This window comes from Akebia trifoliata, chromosome 12 (genome assembly GCF_017979445.1).
Source record: "Akebia trifoliata isolate Shusen 1 chromosome 12, ASM1797944v1, whole genome shotgun sequence".
Classification (NCBI taxonomy): domain Eukaryota; kingdom Viridiplantae; phylum Streptophyta; class Magnoliopsida; order Ranunculales; family Lardizabalaceae; genus Akebia; species Akebia trifoliata.
In genome coordinates this window covers 30,581,363-30,594,194 of record NC_141386.1, presented here as the reverse complement: position 1 = coordinate 30,594,194, position 12,832 = coordinate 30,581,363, and the positions used below count along the sequence as shown (strand labels likewise).

General features: G+C 38.8%; 1 protein-coding gene across 1 annotated transcript; it reads right to left on the bottom strand.

Moving 5' to 3' along the window:
* Positions 1-969: 969 nt before the first annotated feature.
* On the bottom strand, positions 970-12,750 carry LOC147389448 (Aldolase superfamily protein). Its single transcript, XM_086417533.1, has 12 exons — positions 12,304-12,750; positions 12,138-12,216; positions 11,975-12,050; positions 11,813-11,896; positions 11,625-11,729; positions 10,892-10,972; positions 10,688-10,752; positions 4,069-4,138; positions 3,907-3,984; positions 2,503-2,600; positions 2,272-2,407; positions 970-1,289 (listed from the first exon to the last, which is right to left on the bottom strand). Exons 1-12 carry the CDS (start codon positions 12,467-12,469, stop codon positions 1,143-1,145), a joined length of 1,185 nt encoding a protein of 394 aa, XP_086273659.1. The 5' UTR covers positions 12,470-12,750; the 3' UTR covers positions 970-1,142.
* Between the last annotated feature and the right edge of the window lie 82 nt (positions 12,751-12,832).

Sequence of the window (12,832 nt, the reverse complement as noted above, 5' to 3'; positions counted from 1 at the left end):
ATCTAAGGGTTTTTTTTTTTTTCTTTCTTCAAATTGAAGATAAGGGTAATGAGGTCATTTTATAATATTCAATTCGAGAAGAAGATCGATGTCAAGGGGGCATGTAAGTTTTGATGAATATTTTAAATACTTTGCTTTAAATGGATAACATTGCTTAGCCTTGACTTTGGTTTTCTCACATAGACTAACGAAAATGACTTAAATATCGATTTCTTCGAAGACTGAAGAGAGAGAAATTGAAAGGCCTACTTTTTAACTCTCATTTTTTTTAATTATATTTTATTATATTTATAATGGGGTTGGCTTCATTTATTTATTTCTTCAAAGACTGAAGAGATAGAGATAGAAAGGCCTACTTTTTAACTCTCATTTTTTAATTATGTTATTATAGTTATAATGGGGTTGGCATCATTTATTTATTTTTTTAAATCCAAGTCTACTTGGTCTGCTATCCAACACCACATAAACCTTTGCACAGCATCTTACATTATTTTGAAAATGCCACGTGTAATCCAATGGAGAGGGTTCCTTCAAAATTTTGAAGCAGTTGACCGCTTCAAAGATTTTCCCTGGTCCTTGAGCTTTTGGCCCACCCTCAGTGGACCTCATACCAAAAATCAAACTGGTCGATGATTTTTTACTATTGCATTTAATAATTTTCATCATTAGACTTGAAGTTCTGTTTAATAATTGAGTCGTGCTGGGGTGACACAGTATTTACTGTGATTCTCACAATTTTGACGTGGATATGCATGCATAACCGTAGATGATTTTTACTCATATCGCGAGGAAACAGATTTATGGTTATGTGCACATCCCACGTCAGACTTGTGAGAATCGCAGTAAATGCTTTTTGTCATTTCAGCATTTTACTTAATAATTTTCGAGACCACGGTGAGATATTAGAAGCTGTTTGGGTGTATGGAAATATAGGTGACAGACAAAGGGGTAAGAGTTAGTTGCCCGTAATTAACAAACAAGATGCTTCTTATTAACAAGCATGTGTTACTACTAGAGGCAACGAACAGATCACTCAACTTGGTTAAAAGAAAAAACTGCATAAGTTCCTTACTAGGAGAACATTGGAAGGTTCTTTATTTCTCAACCAAGACTATAGCTGCTTAACCATAGTTGAAATCACCTCAAACGTTGGGAGGTGGCCATATCTTCTCAAAGAACTCCTCTACCCGCTTTGTTTGATTAGCATATCCGTCCAGTCCAGCAGCTAACAGCTCTTCCGCAGCTGGCCCCATTGCTGATGCAAAGCTCAATTGGTCCCACTTCACAAGCTGTAAACAAAGAGAAAATTAGATAACGGGGGGTGTCAGTGCATCTCATGAATGAAAGGGAAGTTAAGAAAGCCTTGTTATTTTTGCTCATTTGAAGAATTTTGACTAAATAGGATCATGATTGACACCCACCCATATCCATAACCCACAACTAAGATCATTTACAAAAGAGGAAATAAATGGTGGAGCTGGCCAGCCCTAGTATCCTCGAGAAAAGTAGGCAGGCACACCGCAATGCACATTGTGGCTAAGACATGTATCAGCCCAAACTTGTGTATGATGGTGTTATGGTTTGTGGAGCCTCATAGTACTGGTCAGCATGGAGTACTGTTCCCAGGGGTATATTTGTAATTTCACCAATATTATGTAAACCGTAGTTACGTTTTCTTGGGGTTGGATTACCATTCCTAAGGGTATTTTCATAATTTTACCGTATTATATAAACCCCAGTAACATTTTCTTGGGAGTATATTTTTCTCTTTATTCAGTGGAAGGATGTAATCGGTAATAGAGTTTTCTCTTCATAGTGGTATGGATCCACGGGCGTACCTCAATTTTGAGAGAACCACGTAAAAACTGTGTTTCTGTGAGTGATTGCATCTTGTTTTTTTCCCGTTCACCATTGCTTCTTTTTTTTTTTCCCTCAACAAGTGGGTCATGTCTTGGACATGCCATGCCATAGCTTGACAATCATGCCAATTGGATGAACTTAATGCTTTAGGTGTGGAATGGCTCATCCAAGTGGCACATTGATTGAATGGTTAGCATTGGTCCATAAGATTATCCATAGATACCGTGATACATCAATTGGCCACAAGTAAAATTGGAGTTCCTAGAAGCTTTCTCCATCAAATATGTCCTCTTCAATAAATGTAATGACATTATATGTAGAACTTATACATGATGGGTCCCCTACTGTCTTGGTTATCATAAGAAAAACCAACACGCTTAATATTTCCAAAGGAAGATGGGATGATCATACCTCATCTTCTCTGAAAGTGTAGTCCATAGCAGATCTCGGAGATAGCCTCCTCACAAAAGAGTATTTCTCATCAGGAGTGGTAATGGATTCTTGGAGAGACTGCATTATCTTCAATGGTGCAATAATATAATCAACCCTGTGGAATTAGGAAGAGAAATAAGGCATGTGTAGCACATAATGATTCTAAAACAACTATTCTCAATTGAGAAACATCAAAGATATAATTTTTACCCCAGAAGGCTGAATAAATCCTGCTTGTTCCGAACGGCTGCCGCCATCAACTTTGATTTATGTCCGTACTTGTGAATGTAATTGTACACCTTGGTTACCTGCAATCATGGAGAATTACATGCTGAACCATGAGCCTTCCCTACTTTGATTTGAAGGGCATAAGACTTCAAAAATCAAATGAGCATTTTCTTCCTTTCTTCAGTTAAGGTGCACAACCATCTACTATGACAGTTAACTGTTGCATGGCACAAATGGCATGCTCTTTGCAAATAAATAGATACATTCAAGACTTCAATAATGATGATGATGGCATTCAAACTAGATATATTTGATCTATAAGCAACATTATGGTTACTATAAAGTAAGAAGTTTAAATTTTTGCGTTGTCACAAAATACCTCAACTATCAGGTTTACTTGACTGACTTCAATTGGCACCCACCAAAAAAGAAAATTGGCTAAGTATCAGCAATGTATGACTTACAATAATACTGAACCAATTCAGAAAAGCACATTGTTAACAGAGAATGTAAAATATATTGAGTGGACCATTTCGCTGAACATTAGAAAATGAAACATGATTCCAAATCATAAAACTGCAACTAATGAAACTCTGCAACATACATGCTCTAGCAAATTGGAATGGTAAACTCTCAATATTCCTCAATCAAGGTGATTCGGAGTTTGGACAAAACACCAAATTGATATGAATCAAAAATCACCAAAGATTGCAGAGAAGAGAGGCTAATTGTTGAGAGAAGGCCATAGAAGAAAATGTTAATCCTCTTATATCAAAATCCGATGAATAATGTCAAGACCTCCTTGGGCTAGCAGTACTAGTCGTACTGCAGACATCACCTACACCACCTTATGACATGAACATCTCAATCATCAATCATCAATCAGCAGCATATTCAGTTGTAATCAAGGCTGGCAATAGGAGAGAAGAAGAGAGCTAGGTGAGAGATTGGGAAGAAGGAATTCAAGGTATCCCACTAAATGCATTTAAAAATATTTTTTTCCTCCTAAAAGAAATCCTGATATAAAAATCTATAATAATTTAAGAAAATAGAAAAGAAATACCTATTACAAAAATCTAAAATAAAGGACTCTAGAGATAAGTCTATGAACAGTCCCTAAATCTAAATAACCAGTTCCATTAGTTACATCATTATTTATACAAAAGTGAAATGTTCAAGATTTAACAGCAGCACCAATCGGTGCTTTTGTACTAGAATACATACAAGTGTTTCTAATTGATTATTGGTTGGAAGTGTGCTCTAATTTTCTATTAAAACAAAGCACAAATTATTTAAACTTTTAAAGAATGATGCAGACTCTTCCAGGAAATATGTATACACTTGCAAACTGAGGATTAAAAGATCAAACATCAACTAGAAGCTAACCAAAGCCAAGCCAGGATCTTCTCCCCTTCTGCAAGCAGCTTCTATCTCAGGATCACCAGAATGATTGCGAGCCCAGTCCTGAAGAAAAAAATTTATTTATAAAGTTTTATATCTCTTTTAACAGAATTTGAAATGCAATGCACATCTGGACATAAATTTTACCCTAATTCGACCAACAAATATCTGGATGACAGAAGCACCAGCTTGGGCTGCAGCTGCTGCTTGAGAAAAGCTGAAGAAGCAATTATAAGATCATGTAATAATCAGATATAAAAAAATTGTAATTAAATTTTAAATTAGCATAAGATGAGGGATAAAGGGGAAGAAATTTATCACCACAAAAAGACCGTTAACCACTATTGACCCAAATGACTGAAAAAGAAGATAAAAAACTACAAAACATAAACTGTAGCTCCAAAATAACTATGGAGATGGCTGATTCGTACAATAGCACTCCAATCCCATTCATCCTTTATCCTGACCTCTATACCAATACATCTTACAGAGAGATATCACAGACTATGATATGCATGCAACAAAATGCTATCCTGTGAACATAGATGGTGAACAACATAAATTCGAGTGTCTTATGTTATTTTTTATTTTTCTATTTCTTATGTTTGCAGTTTCTCGGTTTTATTCCATTGTGCTGGGGAACTCTATTCCAACAAGGTATCAAAGCTTGGTTAAAAGCTCTAGAAGATCATATCTTTGGTAAGAAGACCACACAAGATTTTGAACCAGGATGTCAGCAAAGGAATTGAGCACACAGTTTTAGACGAGAAATTCGATGGGGAGAACCATAGGATTTACACAAGGCATTGAGGGGTCTGAAGGTATAACCTACAAAGATGTTGAGTGTCGATTGGGAGAAATACAATTCAAAGGAAACCTTGTACATTGTGATGTGAGAGGATTGTGAAGAAGAAGCTTTAGGAAAAGTTTGACAGTTTGGTACACGCTGAGCTTGCTCACATATTAGTTGTACTGCTTAAGTTTTATTGACAAATTAGTTGTAACTTAAGCAGCAGCTGTACAGACTTTGGGATACAGAAAGATACTGGTATTTCTGAGCAACTGAATAAAAATTCAATTGGATTATCTTTGAATCGCTAAGCATTTGTGTTAACATGGAGGATGAAGATAAGGAACTTATTCTCATGTCCTCTCTTCCCTCGTCCTATGAGCATATTGTTTTTTTTTGAGAAGTATAATATATTGAAAAAAGGCAAACAAAATACATGGAGGCCGAGAGAGCTTCTCGAAAAAAACAAAAAAAGAAAATTACAACATTAATAATTACATAAGGAATGCCATCTAAAAACAAAGTCCTCAAAAGTAGTCCCTGCAAACTCTATACTCTGTCTCGACCACAGGTATAAAAAACCCAAGATCTCCAAGAAAGTAGCATGAACGCTGTTAATCCTGTTATTGAATACTCTGTTATTACGCTCGATCCAAACCCCCCAAGCAATAGCTGAGGGGAGAACAGCCCACAGGATCCGTTTTCTGGTGTGAAAAGCAGTACTGGTCCATTCTACTAACAACGAGGAGAAATTACGAGGAAGGACCCAATTAATATTGAAGAGACCAAAGAAAGTAGACCAAATATTATAAGAAAAAGAACAATGGATTAGCAAATGATCCACAGACTCTCCATCTTTCAAACAAATGGGACAACAATTGGGAGTGATCCAACCCCGCACAATCAAATTATCCAACGTAAGAATCCTACCAAGGGATGCTAACCAAACAAAAAAGGATATTTTAGATGGAACCAACCTAGACCATATGATGGAACCCGATATGGATCGCTCTGCACTGGGAAAAAGCCAGTCATAGAAGGACCTGACCGAGAATCTCAAATCCTTAGCCCTTATCCACTCCCATTTATCCTGATCACTATCATTAAGATGAAACGTATGCAGAAGATCAAGGAAAGATGTCACCTCAGTTAGCTCCCAATCATTAAAGTTTCTCCTGAATCCCAAATCCCAAGTCGGGCCGGACTCGTTGCGAATCAAACAATGCCGAATAGAGCAGTTCTTCTTCCTAGAACAGGTGTACAAAGACGGAAATTGAGTTGCCAGGGGCGATGTACCACACCATTTATCCTCCCAAAATCTGATTTTATCTCCCACACCCGCCTTAAACCTAATCCCTTTCTCGAAGTCCTCGCTCACTTTAAGAATCCCTCTCCACACACTACACCCGTACGAATCTTTGCACTCGCCACTAAACCATCCTAACCTCTTCTCCCCATATTTGGCCCTAATAACCTTCCTCCACAAACTACCCCTCTCCTCACCGAATCTCCACAACCATTTTCCTAAAAGAGCTCTATTAGCTAACCTAAGCCCCCTAATGCCTAGCCCCCCGTTCTCCTTAGGTTTGCAAATCACTTTCCAGCTAACCAAATGATACTTCCCCCTCCCATTCCTATCATTCCACAAAAAATTCCTCATAAGTCTTTCCATTCTAATTTCGACAGACCTTGGAAGCGTGAACAACGATAGAAAGTAAATCGGAATACTCGTTAAAGTGCTTTTGATTAATGTAACTTTCCCTCCTTTTGACAAATAATTGGCCTTCCAAGTGCTCAACCTTTTCTCCAGTTTCTCAATCACACCATCCCAAATTTTGATACTATTATAGGGTGCTCCCAATGGTAATCCCAGATAAGACGTGGGCAGGGTATCATACCCACAGCCCAACGTTGTGGCCAACAAATGAATATCATTCACCTCTCCTACCCCGAAGAGCTTACTTTTTTGCAAATTTATGTGTAAACCTGACATAGCCTCAAAGCAACATAACAACACGCGAAGCACCCTCACCTGATCCCTTGAATTCTCCAGAAAAACTAGTGTATCGTCTGCAAACTGTAGATGAGATATCAATGGACCGTCATTCACCCTAAACCCCGAAAGCTTTCCTAAGTCAACCGCTCTTCTAAACAATCTACCCAAGGCTTCGGCTATAATGAGGAACAAAAATGGGGACAAGGGGTCCCCTTGCCTTAACCCTCTCGAACCCCTAAAAAAACCTGCCGGACTCCCATTGACAAGAATCGAATAAGACACCGTAGTGACACATTTCATTATCCAACTAATCCACCTCTCTCCAAAGCCCATCCTCCCCATCATATACTCTAAGAAGTCCCAATTCACGTGATCATAAGCTTTTCTCAAATCAATCTTCCCTAACATTCCTTCTTTCTTGTTCTTAATCCTAGAGTCAAGACACTCGTTAGCCATCAAAACTCCATCTAGAATTTGTCTTCCTCTAATGAACGCCCCTTGCTCGTCCCCGATCAGACTAGGTAAAACAGTTTTCAACCGAGATGCTAGAACTTTGGATATGATCTTGTACACCGAGCTCACTAAACTAATGGGTCTAAAGTCTTCTAACTTGTCCGCCCCGGCTTTCTTAGGGATCAAAGCAACGAAAGTGCTATTCAAGCTATAATCCAAACACTTCTTTTCTTGTAACTCCTTAATAACCTCCATAAAGTCTCTCGAGACAATATCCCAACAATGCTTGAAGAATTCCATATTAAAGCCATCCGGACCCGGCGCCTTATCCCCACTCATCGAGAAAAGAACTGATCTAACCTCCTCCTCTCCTATCTGTCTTTCTAGCCAACCCCTATCTTCTTGATTCAAGGACCTGAACTCAAGATTATCTGGTCGCGGCCTTAAGGACTCCTTCTCCTCATACAAATCTTTGTAAAAGCTCACCACCCCTTCCCTAACTTCCTCCTCTCCAACCCTCAAGACGTCTTTGATATTGAGATTGTCAATCTGATTACTTCTTCTATGAAAATTGGCAACTTTGTGAAAAAATTTTGTATTATTATCCCCCTCTTTCAACCATTTGACCCTCGACTTTTGTTTCCAACTTATCTCCTCCATGAGCGCCACTCTTTGGAACTCTGATTTCAACTCCATTCTCTTACTTCTTTCATCCAAATTCAGACCCCTTTCTTCCTCTTTCTTATCCAAGGTTTCAATATTCGTCAAAATCTCATTTTTTTTCCCATCAATGCTCCCCAAAACTTCTTTGTTCCAAACCTTTAATTTGTCTTTCAAAAATTTGAGCTTTCTTTTGAACACGGATCCCGATTTACCTACAGAAGGGCACTCATTCCACCAATTCCTAATGAGATCTAAGAAGTTGGGTTGAACCAGCCACATGTTCTCAAATTTGAACGGAAGAGGGTGTCGTCTTGGCTGGCCTGCTTCCAGAAAGATTGGGGTATGATCAGAAACTGGGCTAGAACTGGCTAACTCGATCACATTATGGAACTTATCCTCCCACACAGTATCCACCAAGAACCTATCTAATCTGGACATCCTAGAATTACCTTGGTTGTTAGACCATGTGAATCGTCTACCCAGAAGAGGGAAATCCATTAAACAGTGTCGACCTATAAATTCATTGAAATTTCTCATCCCCTTAGAAATGTTCGATCCCCTGTTCTTCTCATGAGTAAATCTGGTGACATTGAAATCCCCACCCAGAACCCAAGGTTCTTCCCAGTATCCCGCCACATCTTCAAGTTCCTCCCAAAATTGTGCTCTTTCCTTATTAATGGTCGGGCCATAAATCCCTGAGAACACCCACTGAAAATCTTCGTTGCTTTTCCTACACTTAATAGAAATCGAGAAAGCCCCTACTAATTTGTCTGTCACTTGGATCCAATCCTTTTTCCACATCATAAGAATGCCACCGGCTGAGCCTAGCGCAGGGAGGGCAATCCAATCAATGTTTCTCCCCCAAATCTCCTTAATAACCTTATCATCACAACTAGCTAACTTCGATTCCTGAAGCGTGACAATAAGAGGATTTTTATTTCTAATAAAAGCTTTCACAGCTGCCCTCTTTCTCCTATCCCCCAAACCCCTAACATTCCAAGATAAAATTTTAAGCGACATTGGACACCTCACAAAGACCCAAACCTGATTGAGACACCTACCTCCTCTCCAACCTGACCAACACCTTATCCGCTCTAGGTCTAATACAGCTCCTTATCATCTCCAAGGGTGCGACCACCGCTACTTCATTATTCTCGCCGTCCCTATAGCTTCGGATTTCTTGGGATTTCTCATAGTCCATCTGGTCATTTACCTCCTCAATTCCCAACACATGATTAACGCGTTTGAATTCCTCTTCTAAAATATTTCTTTCTCGTCGGTCCCCAACAGCCACTCTCAATATTAGGGAAGACTCCTTCTCCTCCGTCTCTGGAACCAGACCAAAGTCTTCTGCCAAATTCAGCGCTTCGTTGACTAGCCATTCTACCGTCTCCAACTCTGTCCTGACTATCCCTTCCTCATGACTATCCACTATCGGCTCACTCATACCCCTGTCTGCCCAATTTCCATCGCTATATACCTCTGTACGATTAGCAACTTCCCCCTTCCTTGTTATCTGAGAAGGGACTAATGAAACCAGAGCTAATTGACTATCATCTTTCCTGTTCTCCCTTATACCATTCTTCTCTCGGACAAGCTCATAGGATTGTAGGGAATCGGTATAGGTTGAAGGAAATCGAGACCTGTACTATGAGCATATTGTTATAATGCTTCCTTATGGAAACGATTCCATTGAGTTGGAAAATGTTATGGGGTCTCTCTACTCTCAATGGAATCCTTTCCATAGAGCAGAATTGTAACAATATGGTCATAGGAACAGATTCTGAAAAGCATCAAGGAAAAGGAGTTTGGGTAATGATTCTCAGGTAGTAGACATGGTAACAAGAACGAAGCCAAAGAAAAAATAGCTTTGAATCGATTAAGGTAACAAAATTGTCATGGATAAGGAAGATGTTTCAATGGTCATAAGCAGAGTTCAGAGAGGGACCTTATACACATTACAGAGGAGAACAACATTGAATACAAGTAGAGCTAGTCTTAAGCTAGGCATGGAGGTGGTAAAGCTTAACGGACTTTTGAGGCAAGAAAGTTATTGCAAGTGGAGTCAATTCACGAAAGGCTCACACATGCATATGTGATTACAAAAGCAGTTTCAACAAAAAAAAATTCAAGAGTGACTCACGCTTGGTAAATCATCTACACAGATGATTGGGCACCGAACAGGTGATGGAGGTTCAGGGACAACTCTGGTGCGACTCATTCATGATTTCAAGCCAAGGTAGAGATTACCGTGTGGTGTCTTGAATTGAACACAAAGACACACAGAATAGAAAGGGAGGGCGATTTTGGTGGGATCGGTTGTTCAATGGTCAACCACATCAAGGGTCAATTGTTGGACAGTTGATCCACATTAGACTTGCCCGAAAGAATTCACAGATGTACCGATGCAAATAGGACTTGGGCCCTTTTCCCCTCAACAATAGAGGATATGAATGAGTACACAATTGAGACCTCTAGCTTTTGGGACAGTATCAGAGTTTTAGAAGATGTTCCAGAGATGCTCTAGGAATTCTACTGTGGTTTAGAGTTGTTTGTGAGAGCTGAATTGAGGGCTTTGGGAGCAGGGAAAAAAGTGATCTCTTATATTTGCTTAGGATTCATAGTGAAGCTCTCAATCATCGGCCCCCATGGGTGTAGCACTTAATGGTGAACAATGTAAGTTCTTGTCTTTGATTGGTTGCTTATTTTTTCTCAAATTCTCTTCTTTCGTTGCTATCGTTACCTGTAGTTTCTTGGAATTGATCTGCTAGAGTGGAGCACTCTATTCCAACAAATACATACTTTTTTTTTTCTATTGTTGTAAAGGGAAACTTCTCGATACATCATATTCCCTTGCATATTACCTGTAAACAAATGTCATGTGGGTCTGTATGCCTTCAGATTCCAGTAATCTTGAGGCCTCTATTCCCTGAATAAAAGAGCAAGAACTAATGATCCACATGGAAATGAAAGGAAATATCAGCTAACACGAATAAGCAATTGATTTTCTTAACAAGGAAATTAGGAAAACAACCAAGCTCGGGCATTTTGCTTTCTCAGATACTTACTTGCCAAGTAGAAGGAATTTTGAACAGCAGGCGCTCCAGAGGGACCTCAATGTCATTATACATCTTCAACAGTTCATGTACCTAGATATTACGATAGAATACATTGCATTAAATAAAGAAATCAAGAATCTTATCAGATTAATAAAAAACTCTTTAACAGTTCATGTACCTAGATACTAAAAACATATTTATTTGCAGGAGCCAGTTGGTGGTATCTTTTTTTCTAGGCAATACTGTAGGATGCAAAACCTAAAATATGTACCAAAATTTTAATTCCATGAGGGAAGACTAAAAAAGACAGAATCACAAACGAATATGTGTAACTAAACTCAGAGTTGCTCTAGATTGTATGCATGTCACCTCAAGATATGAATAGCCAATAACAAGGTTGAGTCCAAGGCCCAGTGCTAAAAACCAATCCCTAATTTTTCTCTTGTTATTTATTGTCTATACATCGAATAATAGAAACTCTCTAGTTTAGGTGGCTTAGGAAGGACACTTGAGATGGAACCAAAGAGTTGTCAGTTCAAGCATTTTGCAACAACTGAATGAATTCAAGGGACTCCAAGAATAGTCCCGAGAGGGTAAAGAAACATGTAATAACCAAATGATCACAAAGATCAACCAGACAATGAAATTGACCTAAGTTACAAATTCCTAACAGTGCCAACCTACAAATCAAGATAGCACAGAAATCTATGGATTGAAATATAAAAATCTATCAATCCAATACCTTCCTAACAATGCCTTGTGTGTCGTAAGACAAACGGGCATCCACTTCAGTCGAAACACGACCAGGAACCAATCTTGCCAGATCACCTCCAACATTCACTAAAGCCTGCAAACCCCATCAATAATTGTCAATTCTCATTAACACAGACGAATCCAAATGCAATTTAACCACAGAAAAGAAAGACGAACCTTGTTAAAGAAACAGGACAATCGAAGACTGGGATTCTCTTCCCCATAACACTCAGAATCTGCGAGAGCGGTCTCTATAGCGCTCTACAGAACAAAATCCTTCAAAATCAAACCTTTTCTCAAGAAAAGTTATATGAAATGTTCAAGAAATTAAACCCTCACCTTAAATTTAGTATCTGGAAGACTACAAATACCTAGAAGCAAAGACGAACTAACAGTTGCGGCAGTAGGTGGAAATCTACAATTCGAATAATTAAATTAATTTTCCCAAATTAATTCTTATTAAAAGGAGGAGAAATGAAAGTCTTCGTCATGAAATTATTACCGTTCGAAATCGTCAAAAACGACAGTATCAGGGACGATCTCGCTTAAGTTCGAAACAGCGTCTAATTCAGTGCTTAAACCTATATATAAGTTCAGATTTAATGAAATTAAATCCTTGAACCTTCAAGAAATCGATCATTAAGATCAGAGAGAGAGAGAGAGAGAACCAGAATCGAGAGAAGACGAAGCGTTGCTGAACGAAGCTCGGATTTGAGGGAACGATCTCTGAAATTTGAAGAGAAGATTTGGTGAAGTCGATCGGATTGAAAACCTGCATTTTCTTCTCGATGTGAAGAGAACTGCTGATGATTGAGATGGCAACGAGGCCGACATTTCGATTTCAGAGAGAGAGAGAGGAAAGAATGGGAATGTGAAACTAAGCTGAGAGAAGCTCTTTAATGGAGGTTAGTCGAGACTCGAGAGTAACGACGACAAGTGAGTTCCAAGTATCTGAAGAGAAGTTTTGTCACCCTTGTAGTTTGTTAAATTATCAACATTGCCATCTTACAAATACAGTTTCTAGTACTGAACCTTGGAATTGAAATTTCAGGGAACATTTGGGCATTTTTGTAAGTTTCGTATTTGGAGAATCAGTCTCTCGATGATCCCAAGGGGAGAGAGAGAGAGAGAGATTGGATAAGTTTGGGTTTGAACAGGGACGTGTCATCATTCATCATTGTATGCTTCGCCGCTCTC

Coding starts and splice junctions, on each gene's coding strand:
- LOC147389448 (XM_086417533.1), bottom strand. CDS start 12,469: ATGTCGGCCTCGTTGCCATCTCAATCATCAGCAGTTCTCTTCACATCG. Junction 11,897..11,974: donor TTCCAGATACTAAATTTAAG/GTGAGGGTTTAA, acceptor TTTGTTCTGTAG/AGCGCTATAGAGACCGCTCT. Junction 10,973..11,624: donor CACAAGGCATTGTTAGGAAG/GTATTGGATTGA, acceptor CGTAATATCTAG/GTACATGAACTGTTGAAGAT.